The sequence below is a fragment of the Mytilus edulis genome, chromosome 10 (genome assembly GCF_963676685.1).
Source record: "Mytilus edulis chromosome 10, xbMytEdul2.2, whole genome shotgun sequence".
NCBI classification, from domain to species: Eukaryota; Metazoa; Mollusca; class Bivalvia; order Mytilida; family Mytilidae; genus Mytilus; species Mytilus edulis.
In genome coordinates, this window is record NC_092353.1 from 11,264,605 (window position 1) to 11,289,927 (window position 25,323).

The 25,323-nt window shown below is 31.3% G+C and overlaps 1 protein-coding gene across 2 annotated transcripts; it reads right to left on the reverse strand.

Annotated features, from left to right (window-relative positions):
- Positions 1-796: 796 nt before the first annotated feature.
- Positions 797-24,662, reverse strand: LOC139493382 (agrin-like). 2 transcript variants are annotated; one of them, XM_071281751.1, is made up of 26 exons: positions 24,520-24,662; positions 21,964-21,995; positions 19,813-19,885; positions 18,076-18,181; positions 17,087-17,209; positions 16,464-16,589; positions 15,939-16,064; positions 15,095-15,220; positions 14,063-14,188; positions 13,592-13,717; positions 12,676-12,801; positions 11,770-11,895; positions 11,155-11,280; positions 10,805-10,930; positions 10,491-10,616; positions 10,177-10,302; positions 9,857-9,982; positions 9,079-9,204; positions 8,165-8,290; positions 6,945-7,070; positions 6,343-6,468; positions 5,301-5,432; positions 4,314-4,445; positions 2,629-2,754; positions 1,230-1,361; positions 797-874 (listed from the first exon to the last, which is right to left on the reverse strand). In XM_071281751.1, the coding sequence occupies exons 1-26, from the start codon at positions 24,635-24,637 to the stop codon at positions 820-822; spliced, it is 3,045 nt and encodes a 1,014-aa protein (XP_071137852.1). In that variant the 5' UTR covers positions 24,638-24,662; the 3' UTR covers positions 797-819. The 2 variants fall into 2 exon arrangements, with proteins under 2 accessions (XP_071137852.1, XP_071137853.1); XM_071281752.1 differs by lacking the exons at positions 21,964-21,995; positions 24,520-24,662 and adding an exon at positions 21,848-21,961.
- Positions 24,663-25,323: the final 661 nt, after the last annotated feature.

Below are 25,323 nucleotides of genomic sequence, written 5' to 3' on the forward strand. Positions count from 1 at the left end.
TCATGACCATTTGATAAATATGAAATATGAGTTATTTCTGAATAAAAAATGCATAAATTTTTATGATAATTATAAAATACAGAAATTACAAATTATTTAACAAAAAACAATTTGTGTTTATCTTTCAAAACAAAAAAGTTATGGCTTTCTTTCGAAAGGAAAAATATGGCCACAAATCCGAATTTTGAGCAAATATACAAAATTTCGACCTCATTTAACTAAAAAAGTAGCACATAAAGGTATATTTTTTATTATATATTTGATTTAATCAGGCAAAATATAACCTAGTATATAGAAATGTTCATCAAACTGTAAATACGGGATCAAAACTGTATCGTTTGCCCTTAATTAACATGAATTGATCTTATCAGAAACGACTAGAGTATCAAAAGGTACATATGAATTTGAAAGAGAAGACAAAGAAACGTTTTCAAACTTAAATAGGGCAAACATCAAAATAGGTAAACGCGATTTAGGAACAACCATTTTTTTTTGTTCTAAGATTCAAACATTTTCATTCCTCTTTGAAACGCTCAAACAGTCTTTCAAGTGTGGCTTTAAGGGCATAGGATACTAATTTGTCTCCGATATTGCAAAGCTTATTTTTTTTGTCCAGGATTTACTATATTTCAGATTCTTTTGGTTTTATCAGCTCTTCAACATTTGTAGTAGCCATTAGATTTTCAAATATTTTGGCTTCGAGCATCATGCACTGACGGGACACAAACTTGTCAAATTATGAATCTGGTGTAGTGAAATTGGCACCCTTAATGTTGTTTAAAAAAAAAAGACAACACAACATTGTTATGTTTGTTTAATTTACAGCTTGCACGGACATGGTCCCTCACACTGGATTGTTGCTTGTCCATGTTGTCTGTAATTATAAAATTAAATAATTTGAACTGCAAATTGATAAACACAACTCTACACATATATATATGAATAATTGCTATATTCCTCCTAAATCATTTTGTGTAATATTAAGAACTATTTTCAATGCGTTACCATTTTAAAAGATTTTAATTTCAGAAACTGCAGAAACTTCTTTGCTTTTGAATATCAAGTGGCTTTTTTTCGAAGTAATTGATGAACAAACAGCTTGATGTCAGGGTAACATCTTGATAAATAAGAGGCAACATTAACGTACCGATATCCATATCTCGTCACAAAACCATCTGAAGGATGCAAATTAAGGCAACAAATGAAAATAAGTCATCAACAAATCTTACCCACACGCAGCAAAACATTTATTGATAAAAGTTTCTCCATGTGAGGCACATACAGGGTGCATTCCCGCTGATGAACACTTGTGACAGTCGTATCCACAAGGACATTTATGGTTGCAGCTAATTCCAACGTTCCTAGAATAAACAAAAATGACAATTAATTTCCAATGAAACCCGATATGTAACTAAACTAGAACAAGTGTCACTGATTTAATGCAATGAATGCAGTTTATTATGGCAACAAAGTGAGAGGTGTAGCGTTATAAAACCAGGTTTAATCCACCATTTTCTAAATTTGAAAATGCCTGTACCAAGTCAGAAATATGACAGTTCTTGTCCATCCGTTTTTTATATGTTTTGTCGTTTGATTTTGCCATGTGATAATAGACTTTACGATTAGATTTTCCTCTGAGTTCAGTATTTTTGTGATTTTACTTTTTAATCTTTAATTATGATTTAAAGCCTTGATGAAAAACGCACACCTTCGTCATTATAAAACAGATGTACTGTACATTCTTGCAAAAGAACACCACTGTCATACCATGAAACAACACATAATTGAAAATTGTTTTATATCACACAGCGTTTCAGAAACTCAAAGTTTGTGCGTGACATTATTTTTAATTTCCTCATGTTCCTGTGTATAAGAAAACATTACTTCGTGTACTATAGTGGAACCGTATGACAGTATACATACGCATGTAGAGGAAGCGAAGCTTTTCTTGTCAACTTATTTTTAATGAATAATATGAAGAAGCTTAGCGTTTTTACTTATTGCCACTGTTTTATATATATTTTTTTTTAATTTTCATTCTTACTGCTTTTTCACCTATGATCGAGGTATCGTTGAGATTATATGACTCTACGCAAAAGATGTCTAAAACGTGTAAAATATATGCATATTGTGTAAAAATGCCTTTCCCTGTTCACAAATTACTGCCTATGATATTTCCCCGATACATACATGCTCCTAATGTTAACATCTAAGTCGTCCAAAAATGAGACCATCTAACATCAAAATTAAGCTTAAGATAGGCGCTTGACTTTGACGCATTTGGCACAACTTTTTTTGGAATTTTTGGTGCTCAATGCTCTTCAACCTTATACTTGTTCAGTTGTTTGGCTTTTTTTTTACTATTTTGATGTGAGCTTCACTGATGAGTCTTATCTAGAAGAAACGCGCGTCTGGTGTATCAAAATATAAACCTGGTACCTTTGATATCTATTTGAAAGATTAATACACATTTCCTGTTTCTGAATCCGATGTTTCATGAGTTACTTTATTGTTCTTGTCCATAATTAGAAATAACCTAAAGTTATTGGTTGAATGCAATTATTTAGTAGTTATCTTTATATCTACATTTTTACCATTCAAAACAAACTTTAAAAAAAACATACGTACGCACAACCTGCAAGGCAGCTATTCAAATAGGATTTTCCATTTTCCCCACAGACAGGTTTATAATCCTTGGTACAGGTACACGACTTTGGACATGGGCATTTACTTTTACACTGGACTTTCTTCCCCCTTAATTATAAAACAAAAGTTTGTTGTGGTTGCATTGCCGAATTTCTATAACTCCATAGCAACCATATTGCACCAATAACCGCTTGTTGTTAAAAGAGCAATGAAGTCTTCACCTTCCTTTTTTCTGATCATTCATCACTATGCATGTTTTTCAGAAGACCAAAAACGTAAGGAACACAAACATAATACTATATTAACAGATGAAAGAAGTAAATTTATGGAAAAATTAAAGAAAAAAATCCATATAAAAACGAACAATTAATATATAAAAGCATACAACCAGTTCCCACAAAATAAATAATAATAAACATAAATTATTGTCCAACTGTTAAAAAGGTCTCAACAAATAAAACAAAATTCGATGTTTTACGAGTATGAAGTTAAGCATGAGTACAACTTTGCAATAGGTATTCTGTAATCGCTTGGGGTCGGTTTAAATCTATTTTTATATGATTCAATCTGGATTCACAACAGAATTTGTGGAACTTTATAAGAAACATTCACATAGATTAACCTCAGTACTATCTGTTCCTTATATAAACGAATGTGAAAAACTGTCACAATTTGTACAAATTTAATACCTCGAGGTCTATTTTCAAACATATAAATATGGGGAAGAACCATGAGAAATTACTTTTTTTCTGAATTTATTTTCTGTAATCGTTTACCTTTACTCTGACATTTTGTGCAGCACAAACAGTTTATATAGCAAAGATATAATTCCTTATAAATCCATGCGAGTCAAACGATTTTTAAAGCGTTCAAATGTATTCCAAATGTTACCAAGATGTTAAGATTAGAGCCGATATATAATGAATTACAATGCCTTGTTTTAAATAAATTTCCATGGAAGCATCGTGATCAACTGTTACTCAATTTCTATTTCCCTAATGGGTAGGAGTTTACAATGCTGAACTGTGTAAAAACAGACTATGAAAAAGCAGGAACAGAAAAACGTAAAATAACAAAAATACCAGACTCTTCAGAAAATTCAAACCATAAAGTCTTTGATCAAATGCCAAAATCAATAGCTCCAACACATCGAACAGTTACTCGACATATAGGTCAATAATGCCACAATAATAACGGTATAGACTAAAACCTACTGAGAATTTACTTTGAAATAGAGTATAGTGTGAAGGTACTGTAGGACAAGCTATATTACATTGATTTTGTATTAACATAAAGGTTATAATTGTTGCCCTAAGTAAGTTTGGCAAATACTTCATCCATGTTCAGGTGCAGGGGTGCATCCAGCCTTTTAAAAAATAAGGGGTTCCCAATCCATGTAAAAAAAGGGGGGCTCCAACTATATGTCCCATTCAAATGCATTGATCGTCAAAAAAGGGGGGTTCCCTGGATTCACCACTGAGGTGATACACATTAGGATACAATGCGATAGTTATGACTTCTACTCTGTTGTAGTTTAAAAAAAACCCGTATAAATTAATTGTAGATGTGACCTTTACTATGTGTAAGTTATTTAACATATTCAAAATTATTATTACATGCATTTCTGTATGTATGTAAGTGAAATCAATATATTGGAATATACTTACTGACATTCTGCAAAACATGAATTTATATAAGTAAAGTGGTCTGTTCCACACACTTGTTGCATTCCTTCAGAAAGGCAGTCGTGACAATTATGATGACACGGGCATGTGCCATGGCATGCTACTAGTACATGTCTAAAATAAAATGAATTAGATATTTTATATATTACTAGTTGAATATTTTGAAGTGTACATACAATCAAAAACATAAAAGTTCAACAATCCTTATTCAAGACTTAAGGTTGATAAGAAAAAAAGTTCTAAAACATGATTACTAGAATTCACTTTTCCACTGTACAGATACTACTTAACGAAAAGATGTTGTAAGTTCCTCACTATTTAACCTAATTACTCGGGGAATATGATCCGTGATTTATTTGTGGTCAGACAAAAAGATGAAGTATTGAGGATTTATCCATTCAGAGAGATATTTTTGCTCAGATCATTATCAAAAGTCAGGATTCAGTACACTGTTTGTTCAATGACAACGGTAAGGGCGACCAAGATCATAAATGTTTGGTGAACATATATATTAAATTATTCTGCATAATAGTCTTGTTTCCTATGAAACAAAACTATGGATATTAAGAGTTCTTGAGAACAAACATTACATAATATTGTTTCCACCTTCATAAGATATTTCCTGGAACTTAGACATCATATGGTTTCACAATATGTGTTCCTTTAAACTAAGAGTGTCGTGTGTTATGAAATATTCGATGTCATTCTGCGTGGTAGATTCTGCGTGTGACGTATAAACTCGTTGATATAATACATACCTTGCAAAACACTTGAAGTAGTTTGATGAAAATACTGACGAAAGGACAGACGAATAAGGTTGTTCCAGTAGAGTTTAAGTGGTTTATAAAATTTGAAAAATATGCAAATAGTAGCTACAAATTTTAATTGTTATCTAATTCTTATTTGAATCGTTACATTGCCTATCTTACTTTATTTTAATTGCAGTCATTCTATGATTTATGTACTTACTTGCAGTCGGCTTGACATTTGTTGCCATAGGTATTGCCATCAATTCCACAAACAGGTTTATGTTCCTTCGTACATATGCAGTTAGAGTAACTCTTACAGGGACAGCTCCCTTGACATGCAATTGGTACCTTCCTACAAGATAAAGTACAGCAGTAAATACGGAACTACAAAATAATTAAAAAAAAACCAATAGAAACAAACATATACTAGTAAGTGAAAAAAGTCAACATAAAAGATCCCAACAAATACCAACAAATTCGTTATACATTAAAATAATGAAACGTGTTATAAAATAGAATATATGAATGCTACTCGAAAACGAAATAGATTGCATGACGGTACGTTGTGTAATGAAACTTTCTCAACTCTCAACAGTTAAATATAAAATATTGAAATTCATTCTGAACCTACATACTACGTCTAGGTATAAACATCGTGTCCTGATTGATGCAAAAGGATGTTATATCGGAAACACACTGACGGAAATTAGGAATCCATTGCAACGTTTAAAAAATGCATGAAGAAATTAAATTGACAGGATCTAATCCCTTCCGCACCAGTACGAAAAAATGGGCAAAACATATATGCATGTACGAGAGATGACTCGTTATTAAAATAATTTGATTCGGTAGGTTTATCTATGAGACAACTATCCACCGTACAACCATACAAAAAATGTCGAGGACGGACAGGCTTTAGAAATTAGCAAAACTATTCCAGTTAGATATGATATAAAGAGACTGGGTAGAACATTTTGAAGAAAAAAATCAACATAACAAATAACGGAATAATTTTAGTTATCAACAGAAAGATAATTATAACAGTTATAATTGTATTATTATGTGAATTATTTCATATAACACAATAAGTAATCATTAAAAAAAACCTTCATGAAACAGCTTACATTTAATAATAATAATAAACCCCAATGTAATGCGCAGTCAAACATATCAGAAATCCTTTGTGATCTTATGGAGCTCAAATGAATTAAAACCCTGATACGATATCAATTGATAATTGCACATGAATGAATAAAACTCACTGACACCCTGCTTGACATTTATTTCCATACGTCTTTCCGTCCTTTCCACAAACGGGAGCATGCTCTAAAGTACAGATGCATGGGGGTTTACATGGACATTTACCATTGCAAGCCACGCCTACTTTGCTGAAAGAACGAAATTACAACGTCTTCGAAATCTTGTTTTCAAACTATCCACCAAATAACTTTTAGAAGAAAAATGTCGATAACATACGCGTTTCAGAAAAAAGAAAAACCTGTTCTGTAAAATATGCTAACGGGGTCCGAATAACGAAATTTGATACAAAACTGCATATAAAATTATGACAGAGTTCAAGTTATCAAAATTAAACGAAAGACTGATATAACAGATTATAAGATTATGACATAGTTCAAGTTATCAAAATTAAACGAAAGACTGATATAACAGATGGATGCCTAGCCAACAACTATAACATGACTTCATCTTCCACTATAAGCAATCATTACGAAAAACACCCTGGTAAAACAGCTTAAATATAATTTAATAAAAATAGTGCGCAGTTAAATATATCATAACTCCCGTTTGTTAAAACACTGATATAATATTATTGCAATATTGCTTATGAATGTATAAAACTCACTGACAGCCCGCTTGGCATTTATTTCCATACGTCTTTCCGTCTTTTCCACAAACGGGAGCATACTCCAACGTACATATACAGGGTGGTTTACATGGACATTTCCCCTTACAAGCCACGCCCACTTTACTGAAAGAAAAAACAACAATGTACTCGTAATCATTAATAATTAATATTAAAAATACACGCTACGTCAACCTTACTGAAATATAAAGGGTGTAGAGATTATGAGTACAAATAGAGATCGAAATGTTAAACACTCCTTACTAATTAAATATCTAAACTGTTGATATTTGTCTCTTATTATTAGTTTTAAAACTTGTAATCCGTTCCCTTAAGTCAATTTGCTTCATATTGCTTGTCACATTTACCTACAAAAACAAATTAACTGTAACAGCTTTATATTACTTCACATCCAATATTAATATTCTATGGATAAGTTGTTTTTTCATTTTCATTTCAAATATACCGTTTTGTGTAATTAATCGTAAACAGTTATCCCTTCGACGTAATTAAGATATTCATTTATTGATAGTTGAAGACCGACATGTATAAAACTATAGGTTCTATAGACAGATAGAACCTTTGTCACTGACTGACGGCTATGAACATTTTCTACTATGGACACTCTCAAACATTGTAGACTAAAATATGATGCATGACAGTAATCTGTTTTGTTATATGTTTTGCCGTTAATTATCTTGTTTATAGTTTTTCGCTAATTCAAATCAAATCTTAATTTTGGTATTTGAAGTTCTATTTATCTGTTAAAGTTTTCATAATAATACGCTAGTGAACTAAACAGTCAAATACGAGACCCATTTTATTGATTAATTGATAGATTATAATTGGATAACGCTACTTTAAAAACTCTTGGCTGGTTCGTGAAGGAAGTAGAAGTACGTAGAGGCAGAGGAACTGGCAAGATTGAAATCGAAAGCACATGTTAAAAGATCATGTGTAGCTTACATTATTGCAGTCTTATAACACAAATTAGTGGCATCTGAATGTTTAACCAGTGAATGATATGAAACTCAAAATGGTAATGAAACACATATATAACAGTAACTCTCATAATATTTACTATTCAATTAATAATTTATAAAGCAGGCAATTAAATCTACCATGGGAGTTTCTGGTTTAATAGTCTATAACTTGGTACACATAATTACAAAAACATGGAAAAACGTGCTATAATCTAAACATATTGGACTTAAACTTACTGACAACTAGCTACACATGCATTGCCATAAGTCTTCTTATCTTTACCACAAACAGGATCATAGTGAGCCGTACACACACAGTCTTCTTTACATGGACATTTTCCTTTGCATTTTATATCTATCTTCCTACAAGTAAATCCAATAAAGTGTAAATAGATTTTTTGTCCACACATTAGGTTTTAGTTTGTTTCAGGAAAAATATATTTTCCTTTGATTTTCACGTTTGAAAAATTATCTGCTATTGGACATAAGAAAAACTTATTTTAAGCAAATGTGAAATTATTTAAATTTTTTCAAAATTATGTTAATTTTATTGATAAATGAACAGGTTGATGTAATGTAGACACTTTAATGCAGAAACATTAAATACTATGATATTTGAGGTCATATCTATCCTTGAACCGACATTTCGCAAACAATGACTTACTAGACTAACTAGACAGAATTTGGTCTAAAATAATAAGAGCCAAAGCTTAAACCAATACCATAAGATATTTAAAAAACCATAAAAGTATCTTTGTAAAAATTATTGACTAGCAAAATATATGTTAAGGTAAAGCCCTGGATCATATACAAATGACAAGATTTGGAAATGAAGAGAGCATGTTCTAAAGTGAAGTAGTTTGAAAACCTCATGTAAATTAAAAAAAATGCCAGTCAAAATAAAAAAAAAATACATAAGCTTACTTCTGACAATCTGATGTCTGTCTTTTGAAGATATGTATGATTGTATTTGTATGATATATATTTTGTTGTGATTTTCCAATATAGGGGTCTAAAAAGAGATCAGTCATAATTTCATCTAATCTTAAATGAACAAAAGAAAGCATAGTTTAACCGAAATTTAAAAGTACTGTTTCTTATATCTGACATTTTTATTACGATTTATGTCTTGTACACAGCTCCAAACTTACGCACATCCTGCCATGCATTTATTGCCGTATGTCTTTTTGTCTGTTCCACATACAGGGGCGTATTCCTTAGTACACAGACAAGGTGGTGGACATGGACACTTTCCGTTACAAGCTATTTCAACTTTTCTATAATAGTGATAAAGGACTTTCAAGTTCAGATTTGACATTGTTAGATATCGAAAATAAGGTTTAGAGAGTATTTTTTTACTATTTTTACTGAAAAGTTTTCCAATTAAATTGAATGCCCGATAGTTATCAACCCCTCATTGGACGCTTTCCATTGCAAGTTATTCCTACATTTCTGTAATAAACCATTGGTCTTTCTTATATTCATATTTTTTATTTTTTCCGACGTAACAATATCTTTATTGCATATTTGCTGTAACAATGTACTAAGTTTACAGCTTTAACTTAGTATCCCTCATGTTAGCTTACCTAATAGTTAAGGGAAGCACTATTTGGCAAGGTATTATTTTTTCATAATATTAGTATTCATAACATAAGTCATTTCACAAAATATATTTGATAAATTATTGTGATTACACATGCATAATATTTTGTTTCTTTTTCTCTTTTTCATAGTACATATTTTTGAAAATAGAACATTAGCTTGTGATAATTTATAGTCTTTTCTGCAACATTTCATGAAAACATCGACTCTCAAACCGGTTTACTGCTGTGTATACAAAGGAGGAAAGCAAGTCTTGAAAAGATATTTCTTACACATTCAATAACATAATTATCATTGTGTGAACAACTAAATCAGCGGCAAACTTACGCACATCCAGCCATACATTTATTGCCGTATGTCTTTTTGTCTGTTCCACATACGGGAACGTACTCTTTAGTACACAGACAAGGGGGTGGGCATGGACACTTTCCATTGCAAGCTATTCCAACTTTTCTGTAATAAGATAATGGTTTTTCATATACATATTGTTTTTGTTAATGTAATGCATCGTTGTTAAAATCATATAAACCAATCGTATTTAGGGTAAATACAAATATCATTTCAATATTAGCTTTTCGTCAAAAGACTAACAAACATTTTAACTAAATATAAATAAGAGGTAAAACCGACTATGGCTGCTAACTTACGCACATCCAGCTACACATTTATTGCCGTATGTCTTTTTGTCTGTTCCACATACAGGGGCGTATTCTTTAGTACAAACACAAGGGGGTGGGCATGGACACTTTCCATTGCAAGCTATTCCAACTTTTCTGTAATAAGATAATGGTTTTTCATATACATATTGTTTTTGTTAATGTAATGAATCGTTGTTAAAATCATATAAACCAATCGTATTTAGGGTAAATACAAATACCATTTCAATATTAGCTTTTCGTCAAAAGACTAACAAACATTTTAACTAAATATGAGGTAAAACCGACTATGGCTGCTAACTTACGCACATCCAGCTACACATTTATTGTCGTATGTCTTTTTGTCTGTTCCACATACAGGGACGTATTCTTTAGTACAAATACAAGGGGGTGGGCATGGACACTTTCCATTGCAAGCTATTCCAACTTTTCTGTAATAAGATAATGGTTTTTCATATACATATTGTTTTTGTTAATGTAATGCATTGTTGTTAAAATCATATAAACCAATCGTTTTTAGGGTAAATACAAATATCATTTCAATATTAGCTTTTCGTCAAAAGAGTAACACACATTTTAACTAAATATGAGGTAAAACCAACTATGGCTGCTAACTTACGCACATCCAGCTACACATTTATTGCCGTATGTCTTTTTGTCTGTTCCACATACAGGGGCGTATTCTTTAGTACAAACACAGGGAGGTGGGCATGGACACTTTCCATTGCAAGCTATTCCAACTTTTCTGTAATAAGATAATGGTTTTTCATATACATATACCAATATTGTTAAACATAGAAAATAAGCTTGTGAGATTGTTGTTGTTAATGTAATGCATCGTTGTTAAAATCACATAAACCAATCGTATGTAGGGTAATCACAAATATCATTTCAATATTAGCTTTTTGGCTTTAGAGTAACAATTTTTAACGACACATGAGGTAAAACTAACTACGGCTGCTAACTTACGCACATCCAGCTGCACATTTATTGCCGTATGTCTTGCCGTCTGTTCCACATACAGGGGCGTATTCTAATGTACACACACAAGGTGGTGGGCATGGACATTTTCCATTGCAAGCTATTCCAACTTTTCTGTAATATGATAATGGTTCTTCATATTAAGATATCAATAGTGTTAAACATTGAAAATGAGCTTATTATAAGTGATTTTTGTCCTTCTAGAACTAAATGGTGCAATTAAATCGAATGCCAAATAGTTATTGACTATCCATTAAACACCAATGCTGTTGAAGAAATTTTCCTAATTTTGACATTAAAACTAGATCTCCCCAGCTACATAAAGCAAGGTCAAAATACTTCAACGAATGATTCAATATGTGATTGTCTTGTACTCTTATATCAGTGATACTGCATCAGAACAGATTTCACACAGATACGTCATGACCTTTTATTGTTGTTTATCTGTTTTATTTAAATATATTATATACAATAATTTTACTCTCGTATGTTTCAGAATGTGCATGTCCTTGTAAACATATGTATGCATATATATTCTGGTTACACAAACAAGAGCAACATTTTACTTTGAATACACAATTGATTATATAATAGTCAACTTACACACATCCGGCAGTGCATTTATTTCCATATGTCCTTTTGTCTGTTCCACATACAGGGGCGTATTCTTCAGTACAAACACAAGGAGGTGGGCATGGACACTTTCCATTACAAGCTATTCCAACTTGTCTGTTATAAGATAATAATTTTTAACACAAAGTTGTCTATATGGTTAAACTTGTAAAATTAGCTTGTGGTATTGTTTTAGTCTAATATGCACCATATATGTAATGCATCGACTAAGACTGATTTTGACGCTATCTTTTTATTCCGGATGATATCATAATTTCTTTAATTTCTTTAAACTTTATGTGTATAGAAAAAATTCTTCAGGAAATATTTACTTTGAAAAAGGCCTCATTATATTTTAAACTAAATGCTTGATATACCACCCAATTCCTTTCAAAACATACATTTTTGTAAAATTAAATATCAGTTACTTTCAAATTTAACGTATACTAAAACATGAAATGTAGTGAAATAACGGTCATAAGTATAATTCAACACAAATAAACAAGTTATTACTACGACTACAAAACTTGATGGGTAACTCTTCATATAAAAAAGTCTACCAAACGAGAGAAATAAAACAGGCACAAATAAGCTGCCAAGAATTATTCTTATGACAGAAGCAATATTTTGATCTGGATTTTTTCAGTGCTACTTTTGTTGCTTTATTGTAATCCAACTATGTTGTGCTGTATATCTTGTATTTCAAATATAACAAAAAAAACAAAACCGGACGGCATTGTCTTAAACTTTGAGTAAAAGTTCCTTTGTCGTATTGACAAACCCTTAGGTGAAATAATACCACACAATTGTGCGTTGTATTATAGCATTATTTTCTAAAAAATATGACAAACAATGTAAGTAAACATGAGGTAAAATTGATAACAGCAGCACACTTACGCGCATCCTGCCATACATTTATTTCCATATGTCTTTCTGTCTGTTCCACATACAGGAACATACTCTTTAGTACACACACAAGGGGGTGGACATGGACACTTTCCATTGCAAGCTAATCCAACTTTTCTGTAATATGATAATAATGTTATATCATATATCAGTATAACGTTATATATTGCTATGAAGGAATGAGAAAAGCGCGTTTATACGCTGACATATCTTAGTCAAGGGTTCTTACAACATATTTAATACAATTATAATTATTGTGTAATAACTAAACTTTAAATGTTACTTGACATGCTAAATTTGAGGTACAATGTCAGCAAAAGTTATCAAAGGTACCAGGATTATAATTTAGTACGCCAGACGCGCGTTTCGTCTACATAAGACTCATCAGTGACGCTCATGTCAAAATATTTATAAAGCCAAACAAGTAAAAAGTTGAAGAGCGTTGAGGATCCAAAATTCCTTACAGTTGTGCCAAATACGGCTAAGGTAATCTATGCCTGGGATACGAAAATCCTTAGTGTTTCGAAAAATTCAATGTTTTGTAAACAGGAAATTTAGAAAGATGACCACATTATTGATATTCATGTCAACATGGGACATCCAGCCATGCATTTATTGCCGTATGTGTTTTTGTCTGTTCCACGTGGACACAGGTGCATACTCCTTAGTACAAACACAAGCGGGTGGACATGGACACTTTCCATTGCAAGCTATTCCAACTTTTCTGTAATATAGTAATGGTATATCATAAAAAGATATTAGTATTGCTCAATATTGAAATGAATTTGGGAAATTGTTTTTTCTGCACCATGTTATTGCTAAATGAATACAATTATTATAAGTATTAAATGAATTTAAACAAATGTAAGAAAATACAAGGTACAATTGTTCACAGCTTCTAACTTACGCACATCCTGCCATACATTTATTCCCGTATGTCTTGTTGTCTTTTCCACATACAAGGGCGTACTCCTTAGTACAAACACAAGGTGGTGGACATGGACAATTTCCATTGCAAGCAACTCCAACTTTGCTATTGGATAATAAAATAAAATAAATGAAAGGTAAGGGATTGCAAAGATTTGTTTTACCTCTTGCAACATACGACGCAATAGCTTGTAAGATTTAGTTTCAGCATTCAACATTTTTGTATTGACTACTTAAATTTGGACGTTGAATAAGAAAAAAAAAATACATTCAATATGCCCTTGACAACAGAACAACGTGCAAATGTATGTTCAACACGATTTCTGGAAATAGAAACTCAAAATAATTATTACTAGATTCTTTATTCTTATAATAAAACTGTGATTAATATGATCTGATCGATGAGCCACTGAGACACTAGTTATATATCAATTTTCAACTTTCTACTCACACACATGTTGCCAAACATCTATTGATGTAGGTTCTATTATCAGAACCACACACAGGTTTATAGTCTTTAGTACAATAACAATGAGATGAACAAGGACATTTCCCCATGCAATCCACTGGAACTTTCCTGTAAAACACAAGACAAACAACATACTAAAGTGTTTTGGTTCGCTACTGACCCCCTACGTATCCATAGAGGGTTAGTAAAATCCATAAGGGGTGAGTCTGGAGGTCAAATCCCCTATAGATTTTATTCACCCTCTATGTTCCGAAGGGGTCAGTAGTTAACCGTATAACGAATTTATCGCACGCTGGACTTTTTTATGCGTTTTGTTTAAAAATAAACAATGAAACACAACAGCATTAATAGATGACGTCAATATTACCGCGTCTCGAACCCCCTATGAAATTTACTAACCTCCCACGGTCTCATAGGTGGTCACCATGTGACGGCGTTAAACCAATCACAACGTGACAATTTACCCGCGGTGCGATAAGGGGATTTAGTATATCAGTTCCATTGAAACATGGTAATGCTATCAGGTTATAAAATCGTCGTATATTAATGAACCATTGAAGAGTCACCTGGTTCTAATTTTTCTTTTCAAATATACGGAACGTAATGTATATTGTTTATTATCTAACGAAATAATTGAAAGATTCTGATTATATTAACAAGCATGTTTACCGAATATTTACAAAATCATTATAATAGGAATTATCTGTAACAATATCATAAAGTAAGGTGACCAAAATCAAAAATAGTTGGATACAATTAAATAACCTTCTAAGTAAAACATAAACAATATTTCATATTGTCATTTATTGTAAAGTAAGAAATGTCAAATGTATGACACACAAATTTTAACCAGCGAAGGAGAATCATTGAGTAAAGAGGACCATGTAAGCGCTTATAGTGTCAAAATAATTAACAAGCTATAACATTTAGTTATGCATTTATAGAATAAAGTTCTCATTGACATGGACAACATATGGTTCTTCTAGCTGCGTATTTTAAAGTAGTTACACTTACCCGCATATAGCCATACATTTATTGCCATATGTCTTTCCGTCTCTGCCACAAACTGGGAAGTATATTTTAGGACAAACACAGTTTGTTCTACAAGGGCACTTTCCAGAACACGCCACTTCAGTTTTTCTATAAATCACATTTTGAATATATAACCTCTTTTAATCGGGAAACAAACAGCAAATTTGGACAAAACAGAAAAAAACTTTATATAGTGACAGCTCTTAGAAATTAAATCATAAAATATATATTAATATTACATGCTAAATAACATGTAAGGACGTGCATTACAGAATATAAACACATTCCTATTGGAGTTAAATGTGGTAAACAAATGTGGTAAATACGTATCATGTGCAGTAAAAACATGTTAACACGTGTGCACCAGGACGCGTCTTGTGTAGTAACGCTTACTACTAGAAACTTTAGTAATTTGTTTATATCATAAAAATGTTTGTAGTCGTAAAACCTCAAAATACAACTAAAGTTTCTTTTGTATTTTTAAAATATTATTCAGTATATTTATATAATATTTGGAAAAGATATTTCGAATTGAAAAAGATTAAGTAACGAGTGACAACTGTTTCAGAACTATCAAAATGCGCATAATACAACGTGTGAATAAAAAATGATTATCTCCCGTTGATCAAATAAAGCCATGTTCATTTATAATTTAAATGTATTATGTTATACATTAAGCATGAAGTATATGTTTATCTGAAGTATTGTTGTACATAACGGAATGAAGTATAAATTGTATCCCTAAAAAGACATAATCACCAGCACCACAAAATATCATTTAAATAACACATTTACAATTTCATACCTGGTGTATATTGCTACTTACGCACAGCTTGCACGACATTTGTTTCCATAACTTTTCCCATTCGTTCCACAAACAGGTGCATGCTCATGTTTACATTTACAACGCTTTCTGCAAGGACATTTACCGCGACAGGCTATTGTTAATCCCCTGTAAAATGTCGATATATAATTAAAGTATTGAAATATCACAAAAAATATGCTACACAGATCTAGTTCTTTGAGAGTAAACACTATTTTTATCCGAACAATTATATGTTTGCGGATGTTATGAGAACAATCACGATAGATAGAAACTCAGGCTGTGACAGAAGACTATCATTGACTGGAACAGTTGATAAACGTAACGTATAATTGATACAAGGTATACTAAAAAAGTTCTATTAAACTCATTGAACTGTTAAAAAAAAACCTAATGAGTGTCTAATTCTAGCAAAGAATAACAGTTTTTTCATTAATTTTCTTAAATCGTTACCAAAGGGCATTGCATTGTTTACATATACTATATTCCCCACCATCTTAGTTACAATTGATGAATCAATAATCATACTTGCAGCGTGCATGGCAGTAGTTGTGATATGGTAAGCCATCGCTCGCACACACAGGACGGGATCGTGTGGGACACCTAGGGCACCGATCACACGGGCATTGACCACTACATTTTATCTTCACTTTGCTTCAAAATAGAAAAAAAACCTAACTTAACTGGTTATTAGTTATACGCCTTGGTTGATGCGATATAATGTATACATACAAAGAGTCAGACAACTAGAGAAGGACTGTCACCTCTGGTATGTATAATTGTGATTTAATTTTTCACATTTTGGTTTCATTTTGCTATTAATCGGTTTATTACACTTTATTTATGAATTGTCTGACTCCTCGGTTTGAAACTTTAACTCGGCATATAATAAACAAATGTGTTTAACATGCGAGGGCAGTTTCCCGTAGATTTCTGATGTCACAACGCTTATACTTATACTTCACAGCGAGAGCCGATTATTCAATAACATACGCTGAACAGTCTGCATCATTCATAAAAAAATGGTGTATAGTGACAACATAGCCTAATGACATTAATAACGAATTTCATTTAAAAAAAATGTTACACATATACAAGGAAAGGTATGTGTGCAAACATAGAGCATCATTCACAGATATGGTAAAACTTACTAGCACCCTGCAATACAAGCATTACGATATCTTTTTCCATCATCGCCACAAACCCATTTCCTCTTTCGGTCGCACGTGCATCCACATGGGCAAAATCCCTTGCAAGCTACTGTTGTTTTTCCTCTATCATTTAAAATCAAAAGAGTATAATTGGCACAGGACCAGCAATTTAAAAGCCTAACAAGCATGACTGGGGATAGTCAATTTGTTTTCTTTCTATAACACGATTGTTTTTTTTTTTATGTTTTTTTAATTACAGATTTCTTGCTACGATCTTAATTATATTAATGTGAATTCAATTGTAAATTACGCAACAATGACACTGTTGTCTTTCGATTTTCTGTTATTTTTGGTAAAACATTTATTTCATTGCTGTTCATCATCTTGATAATTTGAAAACTTTTTGAAATATGAGCTCAGCGGCGTATGAAAAGACCGAAGGCAAGTGTATGTGTGTCTGTGGTTATGTGGAGTTTGTGTTGGAGCATAAGGAGGACAAACTTCTGAATGTAAAAAAAAAACAAAACAATTATGAAAAAAACATCTATAGTCTGAGTTAGTCTATAACCTATTTCATTGTTGGGGAAAGTAATGTTAAAAATCCAGTCGTCCCTGATGATTATTTTTTATTTTAGAATATACAAAATTTGTGGAATCTGCAGCAGGTATAGATATTTTTCGTAATGATATATTTCATGTTAAACTATTGCTTAATATCAATAATTTCGCATTTTTTCTTTCTAAATAATGATAACACAGCCAAAATCACATAGTTATCTGATATAAAGATCTTTGATTTGACAATAATACATTTTGAATTCAACTTTTTATTTTCTAGAATTAAACTAGCTCTGCTGTTAAAACTTTCAAACGTCACATTGAAATGTGTTATAGAACTTATATTTATAGTGTTTGTATGATCATGTATCTGCCACTTATATCGCGACAAAACTGTGTATTGGAAACACAATAATGTAATAAATACTAACCTTCGTTTTGCTCTGCATTCAGAGTAGTAACTGTGGCCATTCGCTCCACAAACTCTACCACCTCCTCTATGGCATTGAATTGGATTGTGATAATGTGATGATGAAGCTAAAATAGACATTTGATAAGCTAATTAAAAAAAGTTATTTAAAAGAGGGAGAGAGAAGATAATATTCGGGCAATAGAGAAGCCACAAGTACAATTAAAAGGCATCAAAATGAAGAAAAGAAAAAAAAACCCAACGAAATAATAACATTCATATTACACTATACAGAACGCTAAATATTGAACAACCCGAAGCCGACTAATACCTTGAGTTTTACTCACTCAAGATAGAAATCAAATGAATATTAAAAGGTTGGAAGGTAAAATATATATCTTTTTGAAAAATCTATTTTGTTTGGGGTTTCAATTGTTACAAGAACAAAGGAAGATTTGGGATTACGATATCTCTTTCCATCTTCGTCACAAAACCCATTTTCTCCTCTGGTCGCACCTGCATCAACAGTGTCAGAATCCTTTGCAAGCTACTTTTGAGTTTTCCTCTATCAATTTCGAAAAGGAAGAGCATAGTTGGCATATGACAATAATTTGAAAGTGTTAATCGTGACAATTCAATAGTGTTTAGGTCAATTACTCGGCCATATTTCATTATTAGTTTTGTCAAATTAGGCTGATAACAATAAATTTATTGTTTCATGTCTTTTAGTTTCCATCCGTTTGTCCGTTATTTGTTCCAAATACCAAAACGTGAAATACGAAATATCTATAAAATGACAGTATTGGAATATGGATGTGCAAGGTTATTCTCAGATATCTGACCAATTATCTCCCAAATAACCATAATATAAAAAACTATATGTCATCTGTATGGCAATCTAGGAGCATACCATATACCGTCAAGTAAGGATAGCAAGTACTTTGATTTTAGATTGTTTTACGTAATTTCGATCGTTTTTTCGATCAATGGCATATTAATATTAATAATATTCTGTAAAATAACTCTTTGATATTTAATGTATAAATAATATGAATTCATCCTATCTAATTTCATACTTCTTTGAAGAATTAATTATGAACCTAAACCAATTCTACGCGACACATGGCAGTACTTTAACTTAAAATGCGAAAGTCATAATAATCTTTCGACGTATATGAATATAGTTGTACGTTAACTTTTATCTACGATGTCAATAATTGTATCAAAATCTAGTATTTGAACTAAATATTTGTACTGTTCTAGATTTTTGTGATCATTGTATTAACTTTGACAGGATAAAAATTTGTTCACGATAATCCCGTTCACTGAAGTTGTGGAAGGATAAATGAACATTTAGATATTTGTGTACATTTTTTCTATCTTAAACTAATTTAAACACCAGGGTTTACTTATGCAATCTTTAAACTGGATGGCATTGTGATCGTCCTATATGCAGACTGTTGTGTAAAATATTTGTTAAATGGCAAAACTTGAATTTTGCTATATTTTCAACAAAAAATTTCCTATAAACATTTAGTATTTGTAGCCACCCTTAAACCTAATAAACTCTTTCGAAGATTTTTACCAAAACGTTCGTTTCTATCAATAATGTATGCCTCTTAAATTATTTTTCGTGTGTAATATATACCGAGTTTTTCAAAATATGGAACTTGCATTATCTTTACAATTAGTAGAACAGGTAAGCACTAATGATATGTGTAAGTAATTTTAGTCATAAGTTTTCCCAATAGATACTAACCTTCTGAATAAATGTAACAGAACGAAACGAAGACGAGAGCTGTGCTGTAAATGTTCATTTTAATGATAGCTGCCTGCAAAATTAAGAAAATCATTTATCAAACAATTTCAATTTCTATAATATTCGATGAAAAATTTGTTTTTGAACAAGTTAGTATTTTCCAATAAGGAGAGATGGTTTCAAAAATGCCTAAATCTTTATTTGATTCAATCTCTGTCAGAAGCCACATACCAGTAATAATAAGAACAAATATATAATACACTAACAACACTTACAAACTATAAGTTAGTATTTGTTTCATAAACAAATATTGAGATGTGGTATTTTATCTAACACAGCGTTGACATTATTGAAAATGAATGTATGTTTAAGATTTCTTTGTGTTGTTAAATGGCTGTCTCTATGATCCACACTAAACTCGTGTCTCCATTTATTAACAGAACATATATAAGCACTCATATTCCATAAAATATAAATAATTTTTTTTCCATTACAATGTGAAGGAATGTCATAAATACTCCTTCATATTAAATGGATAGAAATTTATTCATGAATCCTATAATATAAGAACTCATATGCTTTTTATTGAACATAGGAATAAAGATATGTGGTTTGTGTACCAATGAGACAACTCTCAACTCAAGTTCACAATGTTTAAAAAGTTAACAATTATAGGACAAAAAAAACGACCTTCAATACGCAGCATTGGCTCACGCCGATAGACACCTATGGTCTTCTAATCTTTATAAAAATCGAGAATCGATGAACACTTATGAACGACATCAACAATAGACAACCACTGAAAAGGTTTTTGACGTAGCACAATATTATACAAATGCAGAAGATTTTAATGTTTAAACACCATAACATAAAACGGTAGTATACCATTTTAAAAAGACACACAATAAAATATCAATACATGTGTTTTTATTACATTCAATCAAGATACAGAACTTGCTTAGTCTTCTTGGTTTTTATTTAATGTTCTCCTTAATATCTTTTAACTACACGTATTCAACAATGAGCAAATCCAAAACCACATGGCAAGCTATGTTCTGCTATTTACATTTATTACAAATAACCGATCAGGGACATAATCAAATGTATTAGACTATTAGAGTAAGAGGCTTAGCGTTTGATGATAGTTTAGTTAGAAAACATAAACGACCCACCTGTAAACACTTACTTAGTAAAAAAAAAACCACCAAAACAAACAAAACAAACATACACAAACAAACACAAAAAGACAGTTTTGCATTTTAGTCGAAATAGGAAACGTTTTGACCTATAGAAAGATTTCTTTTGTTTTATTTAGATATTTTACTACCATAGTTTAGTACGTCGGAAACTAATCACTTTTAACATCTTGAAGTACGAATAAGTAGATTGAAAATAAATCCTTTTGCAATGTGTAACTTACAATAGAAATAGATTGGGGTAAACTCCTGTGAGATAGGAACGAAATAACTTACAAACGTATGTAGGATTATATATTCTTTAACAAAAAGTAAAATAACAAAAATAATGAACTCCGAGGAAAATTCATAACAATAGACAGATATCTACAAAATATCATGTCTATATCGAAATCTTTCCCAGTTAATAACTGCCCTTTAAAGCCATGTATCCTATTACGTGATCCGTTTAATACTTGACCTAGACATTTAAATACAATGCATATGAACAGTTATTTTTTTTACTCATCACTTCTCCCTACTTCAATCAATACAATAATGAAACAAACTGAAAATACAAATTGTCTCTTTTAAACTTTAAAACATTTATTATATCAATAAATTACTGAAACCTAATTAATCAGAAATAAAAAGTTAAGTTTTGAAATTAAAGTGAATTGTGGAAACCATATTCATAAAAAGTATATTATATGATTTTGAATAAGCTTTGTCATTCTGTTACATAGAAGTTCGATATTTGCATGTTTTGTTTTGTCCCTAAAATCAAGGGGAATGATGAACCAAAAACACATAACATACCTATTGAAATAAAAAAATAATAATCTTAAAATCTACATTACCTTAAACGTAATTGTCAGTCCTCCAAAGACTGTATTTTATATATGATAATGATATTTTGTCCATATCTTCAAAAACAATTATCCAAACCATGTTCGAAAAAGTACATTTTACTTACAGTGTTAACACAACTAGGTACTTCAAATAAGCCTAAAAGAAAAAAAGATACAAAAAATCGCACATGTTAAGAACTAACCTCTTATAATATTTATCATAAATGTGTAAAATATTCAAAAATTATTGACACATTATATATTCTTAATAGTTAATCCTACTTTATCTGCCTGATTTGTTAGCCCGTTAGTTTATACCACAAAAGACTTGCTACAGATGTTCGAAATGAGAAAGTCAAGATTTAACTTGTGAATGAATGCTTTACACTGTAGATAATAGATAAATGATCAAACAGTGGAAATAAAGAAAAATTGAACTGCAAATAAAAAAAAAATAATAACCAGTATGACAGTATTGTCTAACATCCTATGATTTACACAAAGATAGGTATGAATTGTCTTAGAAATATTCTTTTTAATACAATGATCAGTCAACCATACTCCTACATCACCCCGACTAAAACAATATGTTTTATCGTAGGGCACTTTTGACACTGTATTACATTTAAAATGTATAGTAGATAACTTTGTACCGGACCAGCTTGTTACACATTTTTCCGAAATGTTATATGATTTGTGATGAAACGATGCCGTGAAATGATTCAAAGTAATTCTTCGCAACGCTTTTTTAAAATTTATCCTGAATTTCCAGGAGATGCACAGGTAGATACTTTGTTCGAGAGATAAATATGTACATGATGTATTTATCATTTGTCATCAGCTTTCAGTTACAGTTCAGTTATATCGGTACTCTATGGCTTTGTCTTTTTGGTTCTAATAAAAGTTCTTTTTGTGCTTCGTGTCGATTTGATGAGGAAGCCATTTTAAAAGGATTTTTAAATTGTTATAATGTTGATCTGTTACATAATTGTCCAAGGTTAGAGGGAGATTTGCACATGTTGAACCACGCTACACTCAGTTAGTGCCTGCATGTCCAGGATCTGCAGTTCAGTGATTGTATATGTTTTTCATTTTTTTTTTGTGTTATTAATGGGGCCGTTAGCTTTTACGTCGTTTAAATTGTGTCACATCTTGTTATGTCGCAGTCTGTTATAGCTGTCATTACGGTATTGTTTTTTGTATATTAATGAAGACAGTATATGACCTATAACAGCTTAAATTAATGTCGTATAGTCTCTGTTGGAAAGTTGTATTAAAACAGCAATATATTTCTTGTGTTTTCCGTATGCTTCTTATATTTTTCTAATCACACACTTAATGCAAGTTTCAAACTAGTTAAAAACGCCACATTCTGTACGTGTAACAAAGTAACTATCATCATACCTGTAGAAGATCAGAGGGATTACAATTTAAGCTCTTGTGATTTATAACATCTATTCAGACGGACTTATAGTACTGACCATAATAGGAGAATTGGTCAGTCAGACAATACCTACCACACATTATCTATCTATGTTGAAAGCTGACACAAGAGCAGTTTATTGTATTAAGATAACGATATAATGCAACACCACATGTCGCTTATCTCAACAGAGGGTTTAAGAATATAATTTCTAAGACTCTCTGACCATAGGACGGTAACTCCGAGGCGGGGAATGAAGTATTGAACTGAACAACTATACAACACTTGTTGTTAATATGTACTGGTACTAAATCATTATGTTTTAAAACTCTTACGATGATCTAGTTTTGCAATAGTGCTACATATGTGCCTGTCCCAAGTCAGGAGCCTGTAAATCAATCAGTAGTTTTCATTATTTTATACATCATCAGGCCGTTAGTTTTCTCTTAAATTGATTTACATTTGTTATTTCGGGGCCTTTTGTTTATACCTGACAATATATATATTCGTGTTTTCTCGTTGTTTGTACGATTGCCTATTATTGTTAATTTTTAGTGTAAATTGGTCTAATGTTGTTGCATTGGCAAGTATATCACATCTCCTGATTTTCATATTATGACAACGCTGCATGACATTTATTTCTTTTATATTTATTTTGCATTTTTGAGGGAAGAAAATATTTCATTTAACGCCAATTTCCGTGATATTTAAAATTGATATTGAAATTTAGAAGTTTTCAATTTAGGTTTTAGATAGGTTTTGACCATTAAACTGTCTATTATTTCGTGTCCTATACATCCTACTTATAAACTTATAAACATAGACATTCAAAGAAAGAAAACAAGTAAAAATCAAAATCGCACAAAACATTAGGAAGATGATATTATATAACACATCTGTTGTTGAATAAAACAATGACGTAAGTATATATATTCAAACTGAAATTGTCTCACATAATTTGCATAGAAAGTAGACACATAAAGAAACATGAACATCATAAAATTCTTCGCACTGTATCAGCCTTATAACAAACAACGTGTAACAAGGTGACGTTTTATATTTTTCCTGATTGAAATATTTCATCAAAATTAATCTTTTGACAGAATGAAATCAAATCAAAATGTAGTTATTGGTAGCCTCGGTACTTGTGTTTTTTTCCAGTATGCATTGATATTGATATAATGTGTTAGTTGCTGACAGTTAACTCTCTTTGTGCATTCGACTGATTCAGGATAAGCTCTATTGATTACATACTTACTGTTCAGGGCGATGTCATGGTATAAAGAACAATGGATCAATGTAGAAGGAGGTGAGATTGTTTTCGAGCGAGGACTTTTACTTTTCCTTTGGTATCGTTCAACTCTCTTGATGCACATTTCGATAATAAATTCTCAAATATATTTGAAAATTGAAAAAAAAACCTGCAAACGTGGAAAAAAAGTTACTGAATTACATCGTAACCATTGGCTAGCAAAGATGCCCCCAAAAAGACCAAGATGAAAGCCGAAAGTGGACAAAGATGATTAAAACATTACTCTTACATCCATATCTTAAATGTAGACTGGAAATACAGTATATTCATACATTTAACTATTGGGATGTAATGACATATTTTACAAAATCAAGCTATCATTATTAATAACAGTACATTCACATAAATCGAAACTGTCAATACAATGGCAAAATAATAAAGATGAAGCAAAGAGAAGAAGATTTGGAAAACATTAAACTTAAAGCTTAACACAAAAAAATCCCTCCAAACTGGAGATGCAACGAAAAGTTATGTTTTACTTGTGGAACACCTTGTTGTCGATGATCAATACACATGCATTCATTGATGTCATAATTAAGGAAGAGAGGACCGAAATGTGGATACGAAACTGGAACATACATGTTATCATCTGTGACACAGATATTGTATAAAGATTAACCAATTCATACTGGCTGACGTAAACTGTCGAAGAGATGATTTCAAAATTAACTACTTGAAATTCTTGAAACAGTAGTTTCCTTGTTATCAGTAACCTTTTACTAATATAAGGAAATTATAATAATGATAACA

Excerpts from the sequence above, each read along its gene's own strand:
- LOC139493382 (XM_071281751.1), bottom strand. The coding sequence starts at position 24,637 with ATGTGCATCAAGAGAGTTGAACGATACCAAAGGAAAAGTAAAAGTCCT. Across the intron at positions 7,071-8,164 it reads GCATGTGTAGCTAGTTGTCA|TAAAGTGGGCGTGGCTTGTA; the intron begins GTAAGTTTAAGT and ends TTTTTCTTTCAG. Across the intron at positions 2,755-4,313 it reads TCATGTTTTGCAGAATGTCA|GGGGAAGAAAGTCCAGTGTA; the intron begins GTAAGTATATTC and ends TTTATAATTAAG.